Source organism: Macrotis lagotis, chromosome 1, assembly GCF_037893015.1.
Source record: "Macrotis lagotis isolate mMagLag1 chromosome 1, bilby.v1.9.chrom.fasta, whole genome shotgun sequence".
NCBI classification, from domain to species: domain Eukaryota; kingdom Metazoa; phylum Chordata; class Mammalia; order Peramelemorphia; family Peramelidae; genus Macrotis; species Macrotis lagotis.
In genome coordinates, this window is record NC_133658.1 from 265,433,751 (window position 1) to 265,452,764 (window position 19,014).

Sequence of the window (19,014 nt, forward strand, 5' to 3'; positions counted from 1 at the left end):
TCAAATCCAGCCTCAGACATTGTGTGACCTTGGACAAGTCACCACACCATTGCAAAAACAAAAACCCCAAAAAAAGTATTCTTGAATTTTGTGATTTGTAGTCATATTAACAAAATTTATCCCTATATGGATAGTGAGGGTATTCATTTTTTTTTTTGAGCAACCATGATGTGGAACAGAAATCAGGGCAACTGACTTAAAATATAAATGCAAATTAACTTTGTTAATGAGAGAGAGACAGACAGAGAGGCAAAGACAGAGACACAGAGAAAGAGTGAGAGACAGAGACAGAGACAGACAGAGACAGAGAAGGAAGAGAAAGGTAGGTTATTGGTAGGTTCTATACTAAGCACTGAGAACACAAATAGAAATGAGTTGGGCATGGCAGATTTGTGCACTTCCTCAAAGGAAGATTAAGGGAGGAATTTAGTTGGAGGAAGAGGAAACAAAACAAGTTGTGAATGAATTTGTTGACAAATGTATTCTGTAGATAACTACACCCATTATTAAAGAAGACCATGATATCAGAGAGGTGATAGATACCATGATAAGGTTGTGAATTGTATTTGAGTGGGGGTGGGGAGTGGCTATGGTAAGGCACCAGCATCACTTTCTCCTTCAGACCATCTGGACACAGTGGCTAGATATGGATCAAGACAACTGGGCATGGCTCAGGATGCAGTGGAAAATCATGCTAAGGTCTTTTTTAGCTCTCAGTTTGACTGAGGCCATCAATACCCATTATTTCTTAGCTGATACTGAGGCAAGGGCTTAGTATCTAAAGTGAGGAGACTTGGCTTTTGATCCCAACCTAGATCCTTATTTAGTTGTATGAGCTTTGGCAAGACTATGGAGTCTGTGTGTGTGTGTGTGTGTGTGTGTGTGTGTGTGTGTGTGTCTGTTTCTGATCCTCAGGTTTGTCATTTATGAAATGAGGACAGTATTACTTACTTTAACCTCTTCCCAATGGTTTATTGTGAATAAAGAAGTCTGTAAACTCTAAAGCACTATTCATATGTGAGTTTTTGTGTCAGGTAAAGAATTTCTCTGAGCAGATGCAATGGGCAGATGCTCATGAGTACACACATGGATTTCAGATCAGACAATTTTAATTTTTCTCCCCTAAAACCGCTTCTCCCCTCTTCTTTCTCACCACTCAAAACCCTTCAAATAGCCATAGGAATTTCAAATGAAAGAGATTGTAACATTTCATCCTTTCATGCCACATGTGAGCATTCTAGGCTATAGACAATTTCAATGCATCTCTAGGGTTTTGGGTAAGTTCTTCAAGAGAATCATAGAATTTAGAACAGAAGGAGGTATTAGAGACTACTCCAATCTTGTAATGTTTTAGATAAGGAAAATAAACTGACTTAGAGATTCAAGAGACTTGCTCAAAGTCATACAACCAGCAAACAGAGTCAAGATTTGGATGCTGGCCTCCTGATTCCAAATCCACAGCTCTCTCCTCTTCAACAGGAAGCTTTCTATATCCACTATCTTCATCCTACTTAAAAATTCCTTTAAAAATTAAAAAAAAATCAGATGCATCTGGAAAGGGAGACTTGGGATTTGGACAGTTCTGACCACACAGAAGAGAATGCAGGTGTAAGAAACCCTGTATTCTTTGGAGACAAGCTCTCACTTAACCAGAGCTCTTCCTGTTCAGCTTGTGAACTATGTATGGCCTTTCCCATCAAATTATAGTCAGTGAATTGTGGGAGGCAGGGAGGGGTATCCAGGGTTCAATGATGATCATATAGAGGAAATGGGGGAGTTGTAGAAGCCTCCCACCATGTAGACATGAAATAAATGCAAAGGACAAATAAGGGGGGAGGATGCCAGAGGAAAGAAAGAGAGAGAAGGATAAGAAAGGGAGGAGAGGGAGAGGGAAAGGGAGAGAGAGAGAGGAGAGGGAGAGGGAGAGGGAGGAGGGAGAACTATCCCCAGTAGATCTGAATGTTCTAGCATGCAGGGAGGTGCTGCAGTATTCTAAGGATCATTCTTTGCTTTGTTCTGTGATAGGGATTCTATAAAAGCTAAATATTTCTGAAGGCAGCATCATCATCATCTATGCAAGTGTCTGGTGGGAAACCAGATTCCACCACCCATTTATTGTATCCATAATGGAGAGCTGATAGCGGAAATGGGCTGCTTTGCTGTTCTGACCCCGTGCCAGCTTTATTTTGGAGACAATAAGAGGATCTTCAGCTTAGCATTAATTTTGACTAATTATTCCCCTCCTGACAAGTCTTTTATTTTCTGCTGCTCCCTCTGATTTGAGCAATGAAAAATGAGTTATAAAGACAACAATAATGTGTCTTAATATTTCCAGTCTTCCTGCAATAGACATAAACACTCCATCTCTGGGTCTTGGATGCTTTTCCTAAAACAGTTAGTGGATATGTGTGGGGGTGGGTGAACATTATATGCTTGGCTCCTATTAGCAATATTAGCTGGGGAAAATCTCATTTGTTATTCAGGATGAAAGCATCCTGGTCCTGATCATCTGATTTTGAGGCTCAGTCTCCAGGCTGCACAAGGGAAGGCTGGCAAGTGGATATGAGACTACATTAGACACTCCCCTCTGCATGAGGTTGTAAGCAGTACGGGATTTTCACTAGCAGGCAGTAGTACGTACTGTGAAGGAATTGAACTGTCAGTCACAGCAGGGAGATCTCTTACAGGTTTTCCTCCTAACCAGATTATCTTTTGCAAGAACAGCAGTGGTGACTCTGGGGTTGGGGGTGGGGGTGGGAGAAGCAAGCAAGCAAACAGGTCTGAGACTTGTTACCTTTGTGGAGTTAATTTTTGCTCAACAAGGAAGAATCCTGGAATGTACCTGCTATTTGCTAGAGTGTTCTGTTACTGAATGAGGTGCGTGTTGAAAGGGTATGCTTTGGGTCAGTAGAATCTGAAGATGAAGATGAAGAGGATTTATAAATTTCTTGAAAGGACTAAAATGCTGGCATTCTAAACCACCAAACTTTCCTGAGGTGCAGAGAGAAGTTAGTCTTGATTTAGCCAAGGAAGAACCACCAAAGATAGAGTTCATTTATTTTTTTATTCTACTCTCGCTTTCTGGAAGGTAATTTTTGGAGGCAAGAGAGACACTTTCCTACCACAAATCCTGTGTGGCTATCTCAGGCAGTCACTATGGTACAGAATGTAATTTTAGTGTTTTTCCGCAGACGATTGAGCCAAAGACCTGCTGTGGAAGAACTAGAAAGAAGAAATATCCTGAAACGTGAGTAGCTATTGATTCCTCCAGAGAGACCTTGCCTGTGTGTATATATGCATATATGTTTGTGTTATATGTTGTATGTGAAGACTGATGAATGAATCTTCTTTGTGCAGTTATTCAGAAATTCTAGTTCCCTTTCTTTGAAAGATAAATATTCTACCAGTATTATGATACTTAGCATTTCAGTATGATTTGAAGAGTTTGGGTAGTCCTATGAAATCATTTGGAAAGAAAATGTGGAAAACCCTATTAAAGTCCATTGAGAGAAAAGGAAGGTTTTTTTTTTTTTACTATTCTTGGAGTTTTTCTTAGCAGCTATACTTTAGAAGAGTTGGTTGATGAATCTTCTCAGAAGAATAGAAGGAACAATATCAGACTGGCTGGCAGGACAAGCATTTTTAAAGCAATTTGCTAGTCAAGTATCCAGGACTTTCAGAATTTCCTAATGTCCATAGTAATTTCAGATGAGAGTGAGGGGAGTGTAAACCAGTGTGACAAATGAGAGGAAGCAACATTTGCAATCTAATAGAACTGGAAGTTACAAGGCAGGGAGTTTAAGGAGTGAGAAAATGAGTTCTAATACTTATTGTTTCCCAGGGTTTTGTGTTTTTCAAGAACTTTTCTAATGTTATCCAAACACCTGTCTGATTGTGCCCACATGGTTATACAGAATGTGAATGAATAAGGGAGACATGAGTAAGGGATATTTTTCCTTGTCTCTCAAATGGATCAAAACCAAGTCAGATCTCTTTAGAGTCCACTGATTATGTCTGATGACCAAAAAAATCTTTCCAAGTGTTTATTTTAACCAGACCTTTATTGTATGTAATTGACTAGGCAAAGGAGTTTGTCCTTCTGTCATGTAAGTATAAAGAAGTCATTCTCCACAAAGAGAGAGGTCCTCAGAACATGAATTTTACAAATATATTATTTCCTCTTTTGTGTGAATAACATTGAGGACATTCTCTAAAGTTCATGTTTTGTTGCCTTGAGGAGAGACCTGTAGTTCTACACTTACATTAACAAACTAACCAAGAAAAGTCTTGGTGACTGTCCATGATTTGGTCCTCAAAACTTGTATCCCTTGATGATTTTTTTTTGTATCCCTTGATGATTCCTTTACTTATCATTCATATGCAGCATTTAAGAATTAAACATGTTGGTGTTCATGGTAACTTAGAAAAATTGGAACTACAGAATGATAGAGCTGAAAAAGATTGCATTGGGATGTGAAAAAAAGTCTTAAGAATACACTTTCTCTTATATTAACTAGACTTGCTGATAGGATGAGACTACATTCATGACATTACTCAAGTAGAACAGACTGAGAATGGAAGTTATGTCAGTTATAGCATTTGTAAAAGGTTTGATTCATCTCTCTAATTAAGCACACTTATCCTTAAAACTCTATAAACACAGGTCCAACACATGGCTTACTTGGGGAATAGAGTTGACGTAATCCAGGTTCTTCAGCCCCAGAAGCATATTTCCATTGTATAGTTGTAACATGTTCCTCACCACCGTGGGTAGTAGAGTTAGGACTTTTTAAAAAGCACAGGGCTTATAATTGTGTTCTTGTAAATGCTATTCTTAAATATAGTCACAGGGCCAGGTCAACTGAATACACAGCATTCATAGGAACTGCATATTTCCTCTCTATTCAAAGAAATAGTAAAATAATGAATTTCCTCTTCTGTGACCATGGAAATCTAACCACAGATAGCAGCTTCTCTCCTTTGTTTTCATGTAGTCCAGTGCTTAGCCCTGAAGCATTCTGAAGAGCCAAGGGTAGGAGTTGCTGAGAATTTCACTACTAGAGATTTTTCTTCTTTTTCCTCCCTTTGTGTGGGTGAAAGATGAGATACCATATATGGTATTAGTCCTGATGGGAAGCACTTTCTTTCCTGATATATCAGGTAGGCTCTCCAGTGGACTTTTCTTACCACATTCTATTTTCTGGAATATAGTTTATTTTTGTACTAGCATCTATCTGTTTGCTCCCCTTTTTTTGCAGGGGACACATGCTAATAATGCCTCCCATTTCTGTAGTACTCTAAGGTTTACAAAGTGATCTTACAACCAACAGCACTATTAGATAGCAGATGGATTATCTCCTTTTTACAGATAAGGTACAATGGTGAAATGGATTGCTTGTAGTCATAAAAGAAATAAAAGCTAGACTTGAAATTCAAACCAAGATTCCCATAATACAAGTCTGCCAGTGCTTATATTCTAACTCTTAGCTATATGTTAAAAGTGCAAACACAGATAATGATAAAGGATCCTTCTTTGAACTGCTGCTATAATCTCCTTGACCCAATAGTGTCTTGATAAAATAATCAAGAAAGATAATAAAGCAGGGAAAATTAAGTTTGCCAAAGTTTCCTTTTTATACAATACTAGCAAGGACAAGCTCCACTGTAGAATTCCTTCAAAAAAATTTCATTATTGCAAGCTTGTGTTCATTTGATATGGGAACTGACCTGATCTAGGAAAATCAAATGAATCTGATTTCACTTAATTCCTCTCAGGTCATGTTAGACTTGTCCATGAAACACATTTAGTGCTTCCCTATAGTGTTTTTTTTTGTATCACTAAAGTCACTGTTAGAAGGTTTCAAAATGAAATTTATACAGTCCCAGGTTTAGCCTCCATTTTTCAACAAACAGCCTGAAAATTTACACCCATCATATAAAATCATTTTAATCTCATCAAGGATTATGCATTTATCTGGTTAATACAATGATCCACAACAATTCTAGAGAACTCATAATAAAAATGCTGTCTACTTCCAGAGAGTGATTTGCTGAACTTGGAATACAAATTGAAGCATATTTTTTTTTTGCCCACAACATGGTTAATGTGTTTTGAATGATTACACACACACACCACACACACACCACACACACATATTAGGCATGGTGAGTTGTTTTTTTTTTTATTTTTATTTTTTTGCCTTTTCATTGAGGAGGGGAGGGAGCAGAAGGAGTTAAGGGAATTGGAACAGAAATTAAAATAACAAAAAAAGACATTATGTTTCTTAGGAACTAATGACATAGCAAATTCCTATTTTTCTTTGAAAGAAATTCCAAAACAATCAGCATTCAGAGAGGCATCTTTAAAGGAGGATTATGCTGAGGCATGTAAACCACATTATTTTGGAAAACAATTTCTGTGCTCTGCCAAAGGAAATCCTGCTGCTGATTTTAGAACTGCTAGGGGTTCTATATCTCTTTTTCTAGGTCCCAAGCTATGTTCAGGTCATGGGCATGGATCTTTATTTAGTAACCAGTAGCAGCAGAAATAGAAAATCTATTATCTCATATCCCAGGGCAAAGCATACATTTTACACACATTACAGCTCTTCAGTCTATTTTTAGCTTCTGTTTACAGGAGTGATCATGGTTTGAATGTTAACTAGTCACAACTCTCAAAGCAAAGCCTGCTTGTGTTAAGATTTCAATATTGTTTTGGGTTTAGTATTTTTTTAAAGGCACCTGTAACAAAATTGCCAAAGCTTCATTTACTAGTAGAGGCAATTGTGTGCGTCTATGTGTATATTTGTACTTAAAATGCAACTTGAAAATTCAGATTCTAAGAGAGCCCATTTTCTCTGAAATCTTATTAGCTTCAAGTCTCAGGTTAAGAATGAATCTATTTTAAAAAAAAATCAATGGTTACTAGATGTTGATGATGATGTTTTTCTTTCATTCTCAAAGAGGATTAATTAAATTACTATAAAATAATTATACTATATGAATAAAAGCTTCTGTAGTTCTTTCAGATTTGGATGATGGGACAGATTGTAGATATGGAACGTGGTAGGATCTTTGAGGTCATCAAGTCCAACCCCTAATTTTATAAATAAGGAAGGTGAATGCTAGAGAGGTGAAAATAACTTGCTTAGGGTCAAAAAGTAGTTAGTGGCAGAGGTAGAAATTGAGCCTAGATCTTTTGGTTCTAGATCCATCACTCTTCTCACTGTCTGGACTAGGACTCAGAAGATCCAGGTGCAAGGATAGACTCAGAACATTTTAGAAACTTGGGTGTCATCCAACCCAAACCTATCATTTTATAGATGAGGAAACAAAGTCACAAGAAAATTAAGCCACACAAAAATTAAGTAGAGGTCCTAGGATTTGAATCAAGATCTGAGTCCCAACTCCATCATTCAGTCAATAAATTAAGAGTCTAATATGAGCTATGTTCATTTTCAGTCATTTTCAGTAATATCTGACTCTTCATGATCCTATTTGGGGTTTTCTTGGCAAAGATCCTGGGGTGGTTTGCTGTTTTGGTCCCCAGCTCATTTTAGAGCTAAGGAAACTGGGACTAACAGGGTTAATTCATTTGCGCAGGGTCACACGCTAGTGTCTGAGGTCAGATTTGAACTCAGGAAGAGGAGTCTTTCTAACTTCAGACTGGGCCCTCTCTTTACTGTGCCACCCACTGTACCTTCAACATACTCCCCTTAATAGTTCTGTTGCATCCCTCTGAGACTCAGTTCCCTCAACCGAAAAAAAAATAATGTATTAGACTAGATGATTTCTCAAATCCCTTCCAGCTTCAAAAATCTATGCTTCTATAAAGTGTTTAGGATAAAGCTAGTTCAGCTGACAGCAGCAATGAGTACATCTGTGGACCAGGATTGTTAGAGGCTCTGGGACTGTCCAAAACACATAGAGCAAAGAGCCTTGTAGAACGACTAGAGAACTGCAGCAGATGCACCCTGCAGTACTTCAAGTTCTAAGGATGCTCAGCAGAAAGTTTGATTGTCCTGGAAGCAACTGTTCCTTTGAAATAAAGAAAGTTATATCTTTCTTTGTATCTTCCACAGAAAGAAATGATCAGACAGAGCAGGAAGAAAGACGGGAAATCAAGCAGCGATTGACAAGAAAGGTAATCAAAACTAATCCTATTTTATTTCTTTAGGAAAATATGGCACCAACCTAACTGAAACAGAGTACAGAAATATATGACCTTATTAATTAATTAATACAGGTTAATTAATACAGGATGTCTCTCTGTGACCTTGTGTGGGAAAGCACTTAGTTTAAAGTAAGGTATCAACTCTTTTGGAAAACTTTACCTAACTATGGAAATCCACTCCTTAGAACACAAAAGAAGGAATACCTATTGGCCACATATACTTAAAAGACTCTTTACTTTCCACCTAGGTCTGGGGCTTCTCTGAGCAGCTTATGGTCATGCATTAATTCCACTTATTAATTTCTCTAAGAGGGCCAAATAGAAGTCAATGTCTTTAAGATTCATCTTTGAAAGCTCCATAAACCTACCATAAGCAAAATTAAAAAACAAAACAAAATAATATTTTGAATATAGAACCCTGTAACTATAGGATTATTAGGGTTTTTAGCCCACACCATCCATAATTATAATTATAATAATAATGATTATTATTAATTATTGTAAATTAATTAGTCTAGAAACTTCTGTAGCTATACAAGTCTAACTACAACAATAATAAATAACTTAGTTGTATTGTACTTTACTATTGTCAAAGCACTTTTGAGTCTCACTAGAATCCTGTGAAGTGGACACTATTATGATCACCATATTTCAGATGAGGAAACTGAGGCTCAGAGTTTAACTTGACTAGGATCACACAACTATTGTCCTCTGAAGAAGGATCCAAATCTAGCTCTCCCTAACTTTAAATCCAGCATTAAATCAATAGGCATTTGATAAGCATTTATCAAACACTGAGCCAGGTATTGGGGATATAAAGACAAAAGAGAAGTGGTCTACCCTTGAGGAGCTTGCCTTCTTGAAGGAAAGCCGCCCTGTATGTATATAAGTAAGAACAAATTAAATATGCTGCTTCTGCATGGTTTTGGCTGTGGTGGTGGGTTTTTTTGTTTGTTTGTTGTTGTTTTGCAAGGCAAATGGGGTTAAGTGGCTTGCCCAAGGCCACACAGCTAGGTAATTAGTAAGTGTCTGAGACCGGATTTGAACCCAGGTATGCCTGACTCCAGAGCCAGTGCTTTATGCACTACGCCACCTAGCCACCCTTGCGGTGATGTTTTTAAATTTGAGAGGGAGAAGGATTGCTTCACCTGTTTCAGAAGATGGCTAAAATGAAAAATTAACAATATCCTGCTATGAACTAGTGTACAATTAAATCCTGAAACTACAAGAGTACAGAGTTGTTTAATTCATTGTGCCTATACACCCTACTCCAGTCTATACCACAATCATAAAATGTTCTTGACTGTTTGAAATTAATAGATCATTCTGTATGTTTTAGACTTATAAATATTAAATTCACAATTACATTTGCGACCATAGAAATACAAAATAAAAAATACTTTCCATAGTGATATTTATTACTTGGTAAGCAGCCTTTTTCTATGATATAAGCTCAAAATGTCTATGAGTTAAATGTGTATGACATTTGGTATTTGGACAACTATTTCAGGGATTGCCAAGACTCAGACAAGTCATCATCATTTTGAAGCTGAGCTTCTGGTAACTCAGTTTCACAATTCATTTTGCCAACCTCATGCTCAAAGCTGCTCCTGCTAGTAGGACTAGGCAAGATCTGTGTTCTGCTGGCAAAGCTTTGAAGAGCTTCATTCTGCCATGGCAGTGATCCCAAGGTCGTTTTTAAAAACTCTTAATTTCTCCCTTTTTAAAAAATTTATGTAAGGGACAATGGGGTTAAGTGACTTGCCCAAGGTCACACAGCAAGGTAACTGCTAAGTGTCTGAGGTTGGATTTGAACTCAGGTCCACCTGACTCCAGGGCCAGTATTCTATCCACTCTGCCACCTAGATGCCCCTCAAGTTCCTTTTTTAGATATATTTTCATCCCTTGGTTCTTATAAATGGGAAATCATTTAGTTTTAAATTATTGTTTTCATTTTTCATGAATTTTTGATGATTTATTAAGGGTAAAGAAAACTTGCTCAGAATAGTTAGCTCGTGTTTGATTTATTGTTTATTGATTTGTTCATTTGTTTGTTTATTCTAGCTGAATCAGAGACCCACAGTTGATGAACTACGAGACAGAAAAATTTTAATCCGATTCAGTGATTATGTAGAAGTGGCAAAAGCACAGGACTATGACAGACGGGCAGACAAGCCTTGGACAAGATTATCAGCTGCAGATAAGGTACAGAAAAACCTTTCATAATCGATGATAAATGAGAAAATGTCTTACAATCTGTAAATCAGAAATGAACATAGGATTCTGTAATATAGATCTGAAAAGAACCCTTAGAATTCATGGAATCATAACTTGAAAGCTGAAAGCAAAGTCTCAGAGACCATTCTAATCCAGCTCCCTAATTTTACAGAATAAGATATCAAAGTCCATTTGGTTATAAATTTGGGTCGCTCAAATTCTTTAGAATAGGATTAGGATTTTAACAAAAGAAAGTCCAGGGTCACCAAAGCAGTAAATTACTTTGTAAAGTCCCACTTTACAGATGTAGGACCTGAGACCTAGAGAAGTTTAACATCTTGTCCAGAGTTACCCAGATAGTAATGAGCAGTCAGAATTTTAATCTAAGTTCTTTTATTCTAAACCTAATATTTTTTATCATTTTACATTTCCCATCCTATCCTTACTCTGTGTCATCTAAACCTTACTTTTAGTATTATCTATCTTTCCTGATGGTTTAAAGATACTGTAAGTCTTTTACTTTAAAACTTCAAAAAATCCATGATTTCTTCAATATTGTTTATTTTCTGATACTTACCAATAACTTTATGACATAGTAGACCATTTTATGAATTGCCCTTACAAAATTCATATAAAAATTGTCATCTTCTAGTGACCAACTTTCTGAGAGGAGCCATCTCTAAACTAAGTTGGTTCTTTTTTCCCTTGGATCACAGATATATATATACTTCATCATCACTAGATTGACACTCAAATACTTTTAATTGTAGAAGGATAAGCTAGAGGTTGTGCTCTATTGGCATAGACTTTGGCAACTCAGGGTTATCTCTATAATGAAACATGGCAGAAGGGCTTAGTTAGAGTAAATCTTTAAATTAACTCATAGATCTATAAATGCCTGCAATCTTTCACTTGGAAGGGAAAGGAGAGAGAATAACCTGATAACCTCCTTTCTGCTATCAGATAAATTGTTTTCTTTGGAGAACTACAAGGGAGAAGCCCCTTTCTCTCCTGCTCCTTTTGAAGTAGAAACTATCTTTCTTATAGTTGTAGGACTGAAAGATCATAGCAAATACTTAATAACCAGCTCTTCAAAAACCCAGGATACATTTTAAAGTTTAATATTCATTGTTAACATTTATTTCCTCCATCACTTCCTTAAGTCTAGACAATCAACTAAATAATAAATTTGTATTTGCTGATTTTTGAAGTTTAAAATGCCCATGCTGAAAACTTAACAATTGACTCTCTTAAACCTGTATAAGTTGGATCCCATATAGGGCCTCCTGGGTGTTAAACAATTGACAGGAGCAAAAAGTTTATATTCTGTACAAGTGTGTAGCAAAGACCAAAGGCATACCATTGTATGAATCAGGGAAGAAAATTCTTCTTCTCTTCCATTCATGATAATAAAAAAATGAACAAATTAATGGACTTTTTTCTATAATACACATTTGGAATGTAATTTGGAAACTGAGAATTGGACTTTGAAGACTGAAAAGACTTTTTTATTTTAAATTTTAATTTGAACTTAAGCACTATGAAAATATAAGTTCCATATATAGGCAAATAATTAATTTTTATGGAACCATGAATCCCAATTTCAAACTGTTTGCCTTCTTATAAAGTATATATAACTTTACACATTGCTTTTAAAACTGAACTGATTTTGCTTCCTTTTTACCTTCCTTTTGTTCTCTTCTGTGTATTTAAAAAAACTGTTTGATTTGACCTCTTTTGGGGTGAAAGGAGTTGGACCACACTCTCCAACTCTCCTATCCATTATCCAAGAAAAAGAAAGAAAAAACCCTTGTAGAAAACAAACATTAAACAAAATGAATTGGGGCAGCTAGAGGCAGTGGATAGAGCACTGGCCCTGGAGTCAGGAGTACCTGAGTTCAAATCTGGCCTCAGACTCTAGCCGTTTGGCTTTGGGCAAGCCACTTAACCCCACTGCCTTGAAAAATCTAAAAAAAAAAAATTAATTCATACAGTAGTCATAAACAAAGTACTTATCTTCACCTTCTGACCATCATATCTCTGTCAGATGATATGTAACATCTTTCATCATGGGTCCCCTGGAGACATGGTTGGTCATTGCTTTGTTCAGAGATAAGTCTTTCAAAATTATGTTCCTTTATCATTTTATCCTTGTAGAACACAGTTCTACAATTCTACTATATCTTCAATTTTTACTACTCAGGATTCTCTGGAATTATCACTTTCAAGATTTCTTAGAGCATAATGACATTCCATTACTCTCATATTCATGCAGTCATTTCCCAAATTTCTGAGAAACTATTTATGATGTCCCTTTAGATTCTTTTTTTGTTTTCCCATTGAGTATGATATGCTTTAGTTATTTTCAGCTATTAATGACCAAAGTTGCAATGACACTAATAAATATAACCAGGATCCAAATGCATAAATAATGTATTACATGAAAGAGTTAATTATTCTATCCTACACTGGAATAAACCTTATTCATTTGTGCATAGGCTTTCAGCACATAGTTGTTGAATTAATAAGTATATGTAGATATAAAGACATCTGTCTGTTTTAATAAAGATTATTGACAGAATTATTGGTAGAAATTTTAGTTATTATACCTCAGACTTATGAGGAACGATAAGAAACAGGATGACTTCTACAGCAACTCTGAATAAGATCCCTTAAATGTGCTTTTCCCCACTAGAGGTATTGTCTATTTTGGACCAATGTGTCCTTTTTCATGTTCTTTCCTTAGGATAAGAGTAGAAAGGCAAGAAATGAACAGAACAATGAACAATGGGGTCAGCAAGTAACAAGGCCTTAAGGCCTCTGAACCAGGAAGCAGAAGGCCTGTGATCTTCTCCCAGTAGTGTCACCAAGTAGTTATGTGGCATTGGACAAGTCCTTCCCAACTATTGATTTCAGTTTCCTCCTTTGTAAAATGAGAGAATTGGGCTAAGTGATCAAAAATGCCTTCTTGTGATTTGTCATACAAACTCTCTGATTGTGAAAGGAAGTGTCTCTCTGCATTTCCACTGCATGTCTGTTAATTGGTTTTATTGATGTGTTTCAATCTGCCAACTTATTTAATAAAAACATAATGTCTTGTTTTGAAATTCCAGGCAGCAATTCGTAAAGAACTAAATGAATACAAAAGCAATGAAATGGAAGTACATGCATCAAGCAAGCATTTGACACGGTCAGTTGTTGATTTATATTATACTATCAATGTGATTCAATATAGCATTAAAAAAAAATTCCTGAATCTGCAAATTGAAGAGCCACAAGTAAAGCAGTATAGTTAGGACAAAATTAGCATTTTTTTAGAGAAATGGGTTTAGATATACAGATGTTGAATAGTCTGGACATGAGTCATCCTAAAATAAAAGTATAGTTTTCACTTAAAAGACCTCCAGGATAAATATAGTAGGAAAATGAGTGGTCACTAGTTGATTACATATATATATATATATATATATATATATATATATATATATATATATATGTTGTTTTTGCAAGGCAGTGGGATAAGTGACTTGCCCAGAGTCAAACAACTAGGTAATGATTAAGTGTCTGAGGCTAGATTTGAACTCAGGTCCTCCTGACTCCAGGGCCGGTGCTCCATCCACTGTGCTTCTTAGGTGCCCCTAGTTTGATAATGAATATTAGGATTTATGTTCAAAATCATAATGAAATTATTATTATAAACAATTTATAATTTACTTGAAGTCAGTCTAAGAAAATTCATTAGTTCTAAATGGACATCTATAAATTTTCATTTAAAGTAATACTGGGGGTGGCTAGGTGGTGCAGTGGAGAGAGCACTGGCCCTGGAGTCAGGAGTACCTGAGTTCAAATCCGGCCTCAGACACTCTCTAATTACCTAGCTGTGTGGCCTTGGGCAAGCCACTTAACCCTATTGCCTTGCAAAAAAAAAAAAAAAACTAAAAAGAAAATTAAAAAATAAAAATAAAATAATACTGACATATAAAAAATATAACTTCTTAACAGATCTTCCTACCTCTTCCCCTGCTATCATCTTTATTCTTTTATCCAGAAACTAGAAGACTTTCTACTGTCCACTTACTAAAGTTCAAATTCTTTTGCCTGGCATTCAAGACCTATCATAGTTTTGTGCTTCTCTATAACTTCAGCCTTCTCTTACATTTTTACAAAACACAGTACTCACATTTACCTTATACTTTACATCACACTTTGCTCCCCCATTCATATATACTTGTATAAAAGTGTATATTGTGGCTATTTGTGTTTGTACCTTCTACCCAATCGGGGCATATCTGAATTTTGTGTCTCCCTATGCTTTGTATATTGTAGTACCTTATTATTTGAAAGAGTAAATAATGCAAACTACTGAGAGATCTATATATTTCCTTTTCCTCTCTAGATTCCACAGGCCATAGAGATTTTCTTCTGAGAAGAATTCGTCAATTTTTGATACCACCACTGATCTTTCATCAGGGAACTTCCCCAAAGTTCAGCTCATGCTAACCTGATGTTTATGTGAGCCAAGTGAACTCTGCTGCACTTACCTACCTACAAGAGAAGTCACCGGAGGGTGTTTCACTCTTTGATGTCCAAAGAGTGGTGACCTGTGGGGGTGGGAATATAACTGAGGAAAAAGACTGGAGTTAGAAATACCAGAAGAAAACTGCTGTTCTCCTTTAATACTTGTTCAAACTTTATTGCAACGTAGCAAGGAAGAGGAGACACCGTGCATGCACAGGCTTTACCATCGCAAGGCCTCTGACATCAAGGACGTATGACGCACTGTCATTCAGTATTATGTTGACAAGACATTTTTATTCTTATCACAATTAGTTTGTAAACACTTAAGTTCATGTTATACAAGATGATTTAATGTATTATAATTTTCATTTTTATATAACGTCTAACAAGAATACAGCTGCAACATTTTGATTCCTGTTAATTTGTTCTTTAATTAAATGACTACTTATTGCAGGAAATGAGCACATCTTTTTACATTTTCTTGGGGTTGGACCAAAGAAGAGAGCCGCAAGATATATTTGTGGGCAGGTATTTTGGCTTGTTTAGGGGTTACATTTTTGGCTTTCATGAGCCAGAGTTAAGTTCTTAAACTACAAAAACAAACAAACAAAAACTGAATTCTGTGTTTAATTTTATCACATTAATTCATTAGGTTAATGAACCAGGAATAAGTAATGACAGTAAATTCCAATGAGAATGAAACTTCAAACTTTTCCTTTGAGACTATTTGCAGAGTCAGACAAAAACCTTAATCATAGTTCAATACTAGCCAGTAGTCTTACACATAAGTGAAAGCCTGCTTTGAATAGAAAATAAGAGTGGAAACTACTTGCAAGAGCATGGTTTTACTGTTTATCAGGGCTTAATGGAAAGGGTCAAGTTGAACAAGAAATTCCTTACTTGAATTGTAAAGAGCATTATCTTTAGGTGTCAAACAAGATGCAAAACATGTATCATTGATGGTAACCTAAAAAACTTTTAAAGAGATAGAGTGTAGTGGAAAGAGTGCCGAGTTTTGTGTCTGGCCCTGGGTTAAAATTCCTGCTGTCACTTACTACCTGTTGTTTTTGAATTATACCAGATCACTCAAAATTCTTTTCACCTCTATATCAATGACCCCTGATTTTATGACTTCTCGACACATACTTCTCTCTTTTTCTTCCTTTTCTTCTATTCTCTTTCCTACACTTAGTAATTGCCTTAAGTTTGGCCATGATACCTGTGGTCATTGCCAGACTTTGGAAGTGGCACTCAGATCAAAAAATCCCCTGCTCAGTTGACACACTATTATGTCAGTTGTTAGCCTATATTCTCATATGATGAAAACAGAAGCGGTCACAATTCTGCTGAACTGGATCACTATAATTCACACTTGAGCGCTGTTTTATTTACCACAGTAAATAATAATATACGAAAGCTGTATTTTATAAGATTGATATTTATATTAATGTGGGGGCTACTTCTAATGACATCTGTGACTTAATATAGTTTTCATGAACTGTGAATAGCCAAAGATAATAATCTGTTGATTATAATTCTGAATTTTGCTAAAGTTGGATCCAGATCCACTGACAAAAACATCATAGTTGAATCTATTATCAGAAACATTTCCCCCTATGGAGATCTCCTGTTCTGTTTGCTGAGCTTTTGAGAGTCACCTGGATCAGCTCTCACACATGAGGCATCAGAATAGGAATTTACCAGAGAGCAAGATCCATTAAATTTAAATTAGCTGACATTAAAATGTAGTATTCTATTTTTAAAAAGTCAACTTTAAAAATAAATCCAACTGGCCTTCAGCACAATAGATAAAGGGAAACAATTTAATGCTTGCCCAACTATCACAGTATGTCTTTTTGTGGTTGTTTTAATGTCTCCTTATATCCACATAAAGTATGGGATTAGCATCCTGGGCCTGAAATGAGGAAACACTATAGTGGAGGGGTAAGACTTAGTGTTCAGATCATAAGCGTAGATAAAGTCCCTTAGTGTCTCTTATTACCTACTATATTCTACTGAGCTTTGATTAACTAAGAGTAAATCTCAGGATGAAGTAAATGTATATTTCATACTCATCTTAAGTAGAGGAATGAAGGTTAGAAGACTTGACTGTGCCTGGCCCTCAACAAAACTATGAACCAATTAACTATTTGAATGTTTTCATTATACCTCATAAAAGATAAATCATATGACATAACCTAAAGGAACTTCAAATAGAATAAAAACAATCTATTAGACAGTTAAACATCTCTGAATTGAGAGTGCAATGCTCTGAATTGAGAGTGCAATGAAACTTGGGTTCTTATTGGTTACATATACACAAACTAACTGATGCCATAAAATACAGGAGTTGAAGTAAGTGATTTCTGAGATTCCATCCAGTTCTACAACTTTGAGTTTATGAATTAACAAATGATTATTGTATTGTAGTTGTAGTTCTGACTACAAGCAGAAGATCAAGGAAAAGAGGGATCAGAAAGAACTGAAATAACAAGGAAGACTTCACAGAAGAGGTGAGACTTGAATTAACCCTGACAGGATGGGTAGTAGTGTCCTCATAATTATAGATGATGTTTAGATAGCATTTTAAAGCTTGCAAAGTATGTTTTCCAGAAGTTATGTTATTTGATTCTCCTGAGAAGTGCATGCTTTTGTAGTTGTTTCCCTTTTATAGATAAGGAAATTGAGTCTCATAGAGGTTAAATGACTTGGTCATGTTGCTGAATGTCAGAGGAAAGGTTCAAACTCAGATCTTCCTGACTTCCAAGTCAGTGCTCTTTTTAGGAAAACATGCTCTCCCAATAGATCAGAAATTCTATACTTTTTGTGTGTCAGTCTAACAGTTTGGACTCCTTCTCAGAATAATTTTTAAATACATAGAGCTATATACAATGAAAGCAAAATGCTGAAATACAGTTAGGAAAAAAAATTTTACAAATAAAGTTCAAGGACCCCAGGTTAAGACTCTTTGCTATAAAGGATAGATATTAAAGCAATTATTAAATATTTATTATGTTTGACTGTTTTGTGCTAAGTGTTAGGAATACAAATACAAACAAAAAGAAAATCTTTACCCTCAAAAAACTTATATTCTGGGGCGGCTAGGTGGTGCAATGGATAAAGCACTGGCCCTGGAGTCAGGAGTACCTGAATTCAAATCCCGTCTCAGACACTTAATAATTACCTAGCTGTGTGGCCTTGGGCAAGCCACTTAACCCCATTGCCTTACAAAAACCTAAAAAAAAAAGAACTTATATTCTACTGGGGAAAAGAGAACTGAAAAGCAATAGAGACAAAAATCAAGACTGGCAAGAGAGTATGAACCAATGCTAAAAAGGAGGATGAGAATGTGTAAAGAACAATGAAATGACAAGTTACTTAGGTTACAAAGTATATAGAGGAGTAGGAAATAAATCTGGACACCATATAGGATCTATTAATAGTATGCTAGATAATGGAGGTGAAAAGAGTGGACTAAAGAGATTAGTTTTAGAAAAGTAAGGTGAATAGGAATATATGTGATAAGACTTTGTACTAGGTCTTAGTAAGAATGGAGAAAAAAAGGTTAAATCTGAGACATTTTGAAGGAAGGACAACAGTGAAGAAGAGAGAAAAGGTCAACAGTTAAGAATGGTTCCAAGACTTCTAATTTGTGAATTTAAAATGAAAAATGCCGTTACTAACAAAAATGTGTTAGCTAGTGAAAGGAACTTGTAAGAGAAAGAAAAGTTAGGAAGTAGTTAGATAATTGCCTATTTGAGATAATACAGAATTGGAGGTGACAGCTATACATCATAGCACTGAATTATGTAAGGCAATCATAAATAAGGAACTGGATGCCTTAAGAAACAGGCTGAATTTGTAGATTTTTGAATTTTCCACATATAAATGATATCTATAATTAGGGACAAATGAACAAAGGGCAAAAGACAGAAGATTTATACAATATGAGAAGTTTATCTTCACAGTTCTTAGGAACCAATGTATTTTTTTTCTTCTATAGGGCTTCAATTTGATTTCCAGAAAGGGTGCTAACTAAATACAGCTGCTAAGCATATGGAATGAAAATGAATTTATACCTCCCTGGATAATTTTTTAGATTCAAA

General features: G+C 35.8%; 1 protein-coding gene across 4 annotated transcripts in view; it reads left to right on the forward strand.

Moving 5' to 3' along the window:
- Positions 1–15,338, forward strand: part of PHACTR3 (phosphatase and actin regulator 3) — a 319,965-nt gene extending 304,627 nt beyond the window's left edge. For all 4 annotated transcript variants that reach the window (XM_074210374.1, XM_074210373.1, XM_074210376.1 and 1 more), the window contains 5 exons: positions 3,192–3,247; positions 8,082–8,143; positions 10,238–10,378; positions 13,504–13,580; positions 14,787–15,338. In XM_074210374.1, the coding sequence (XP_074066475.1) occupies positions 3,192–3,247; positions 8,082–8,143; positions 10,238–10,378; positions 13,504–13,580; positions 14,787–14,802 (352 nt within the window). In that variant the 3' untranslated portion in view covers positions 14,803–15,338. The remainder of the gene's footprint in view (positions 1–3,191; positions 3,248–8,081; positions 8,144–10,237; positions 10,379–13,503; positions 13,581–14,786) is intronic.
- Positions 15,339–19,014: the final 3,676 nt, after the last annotated feature.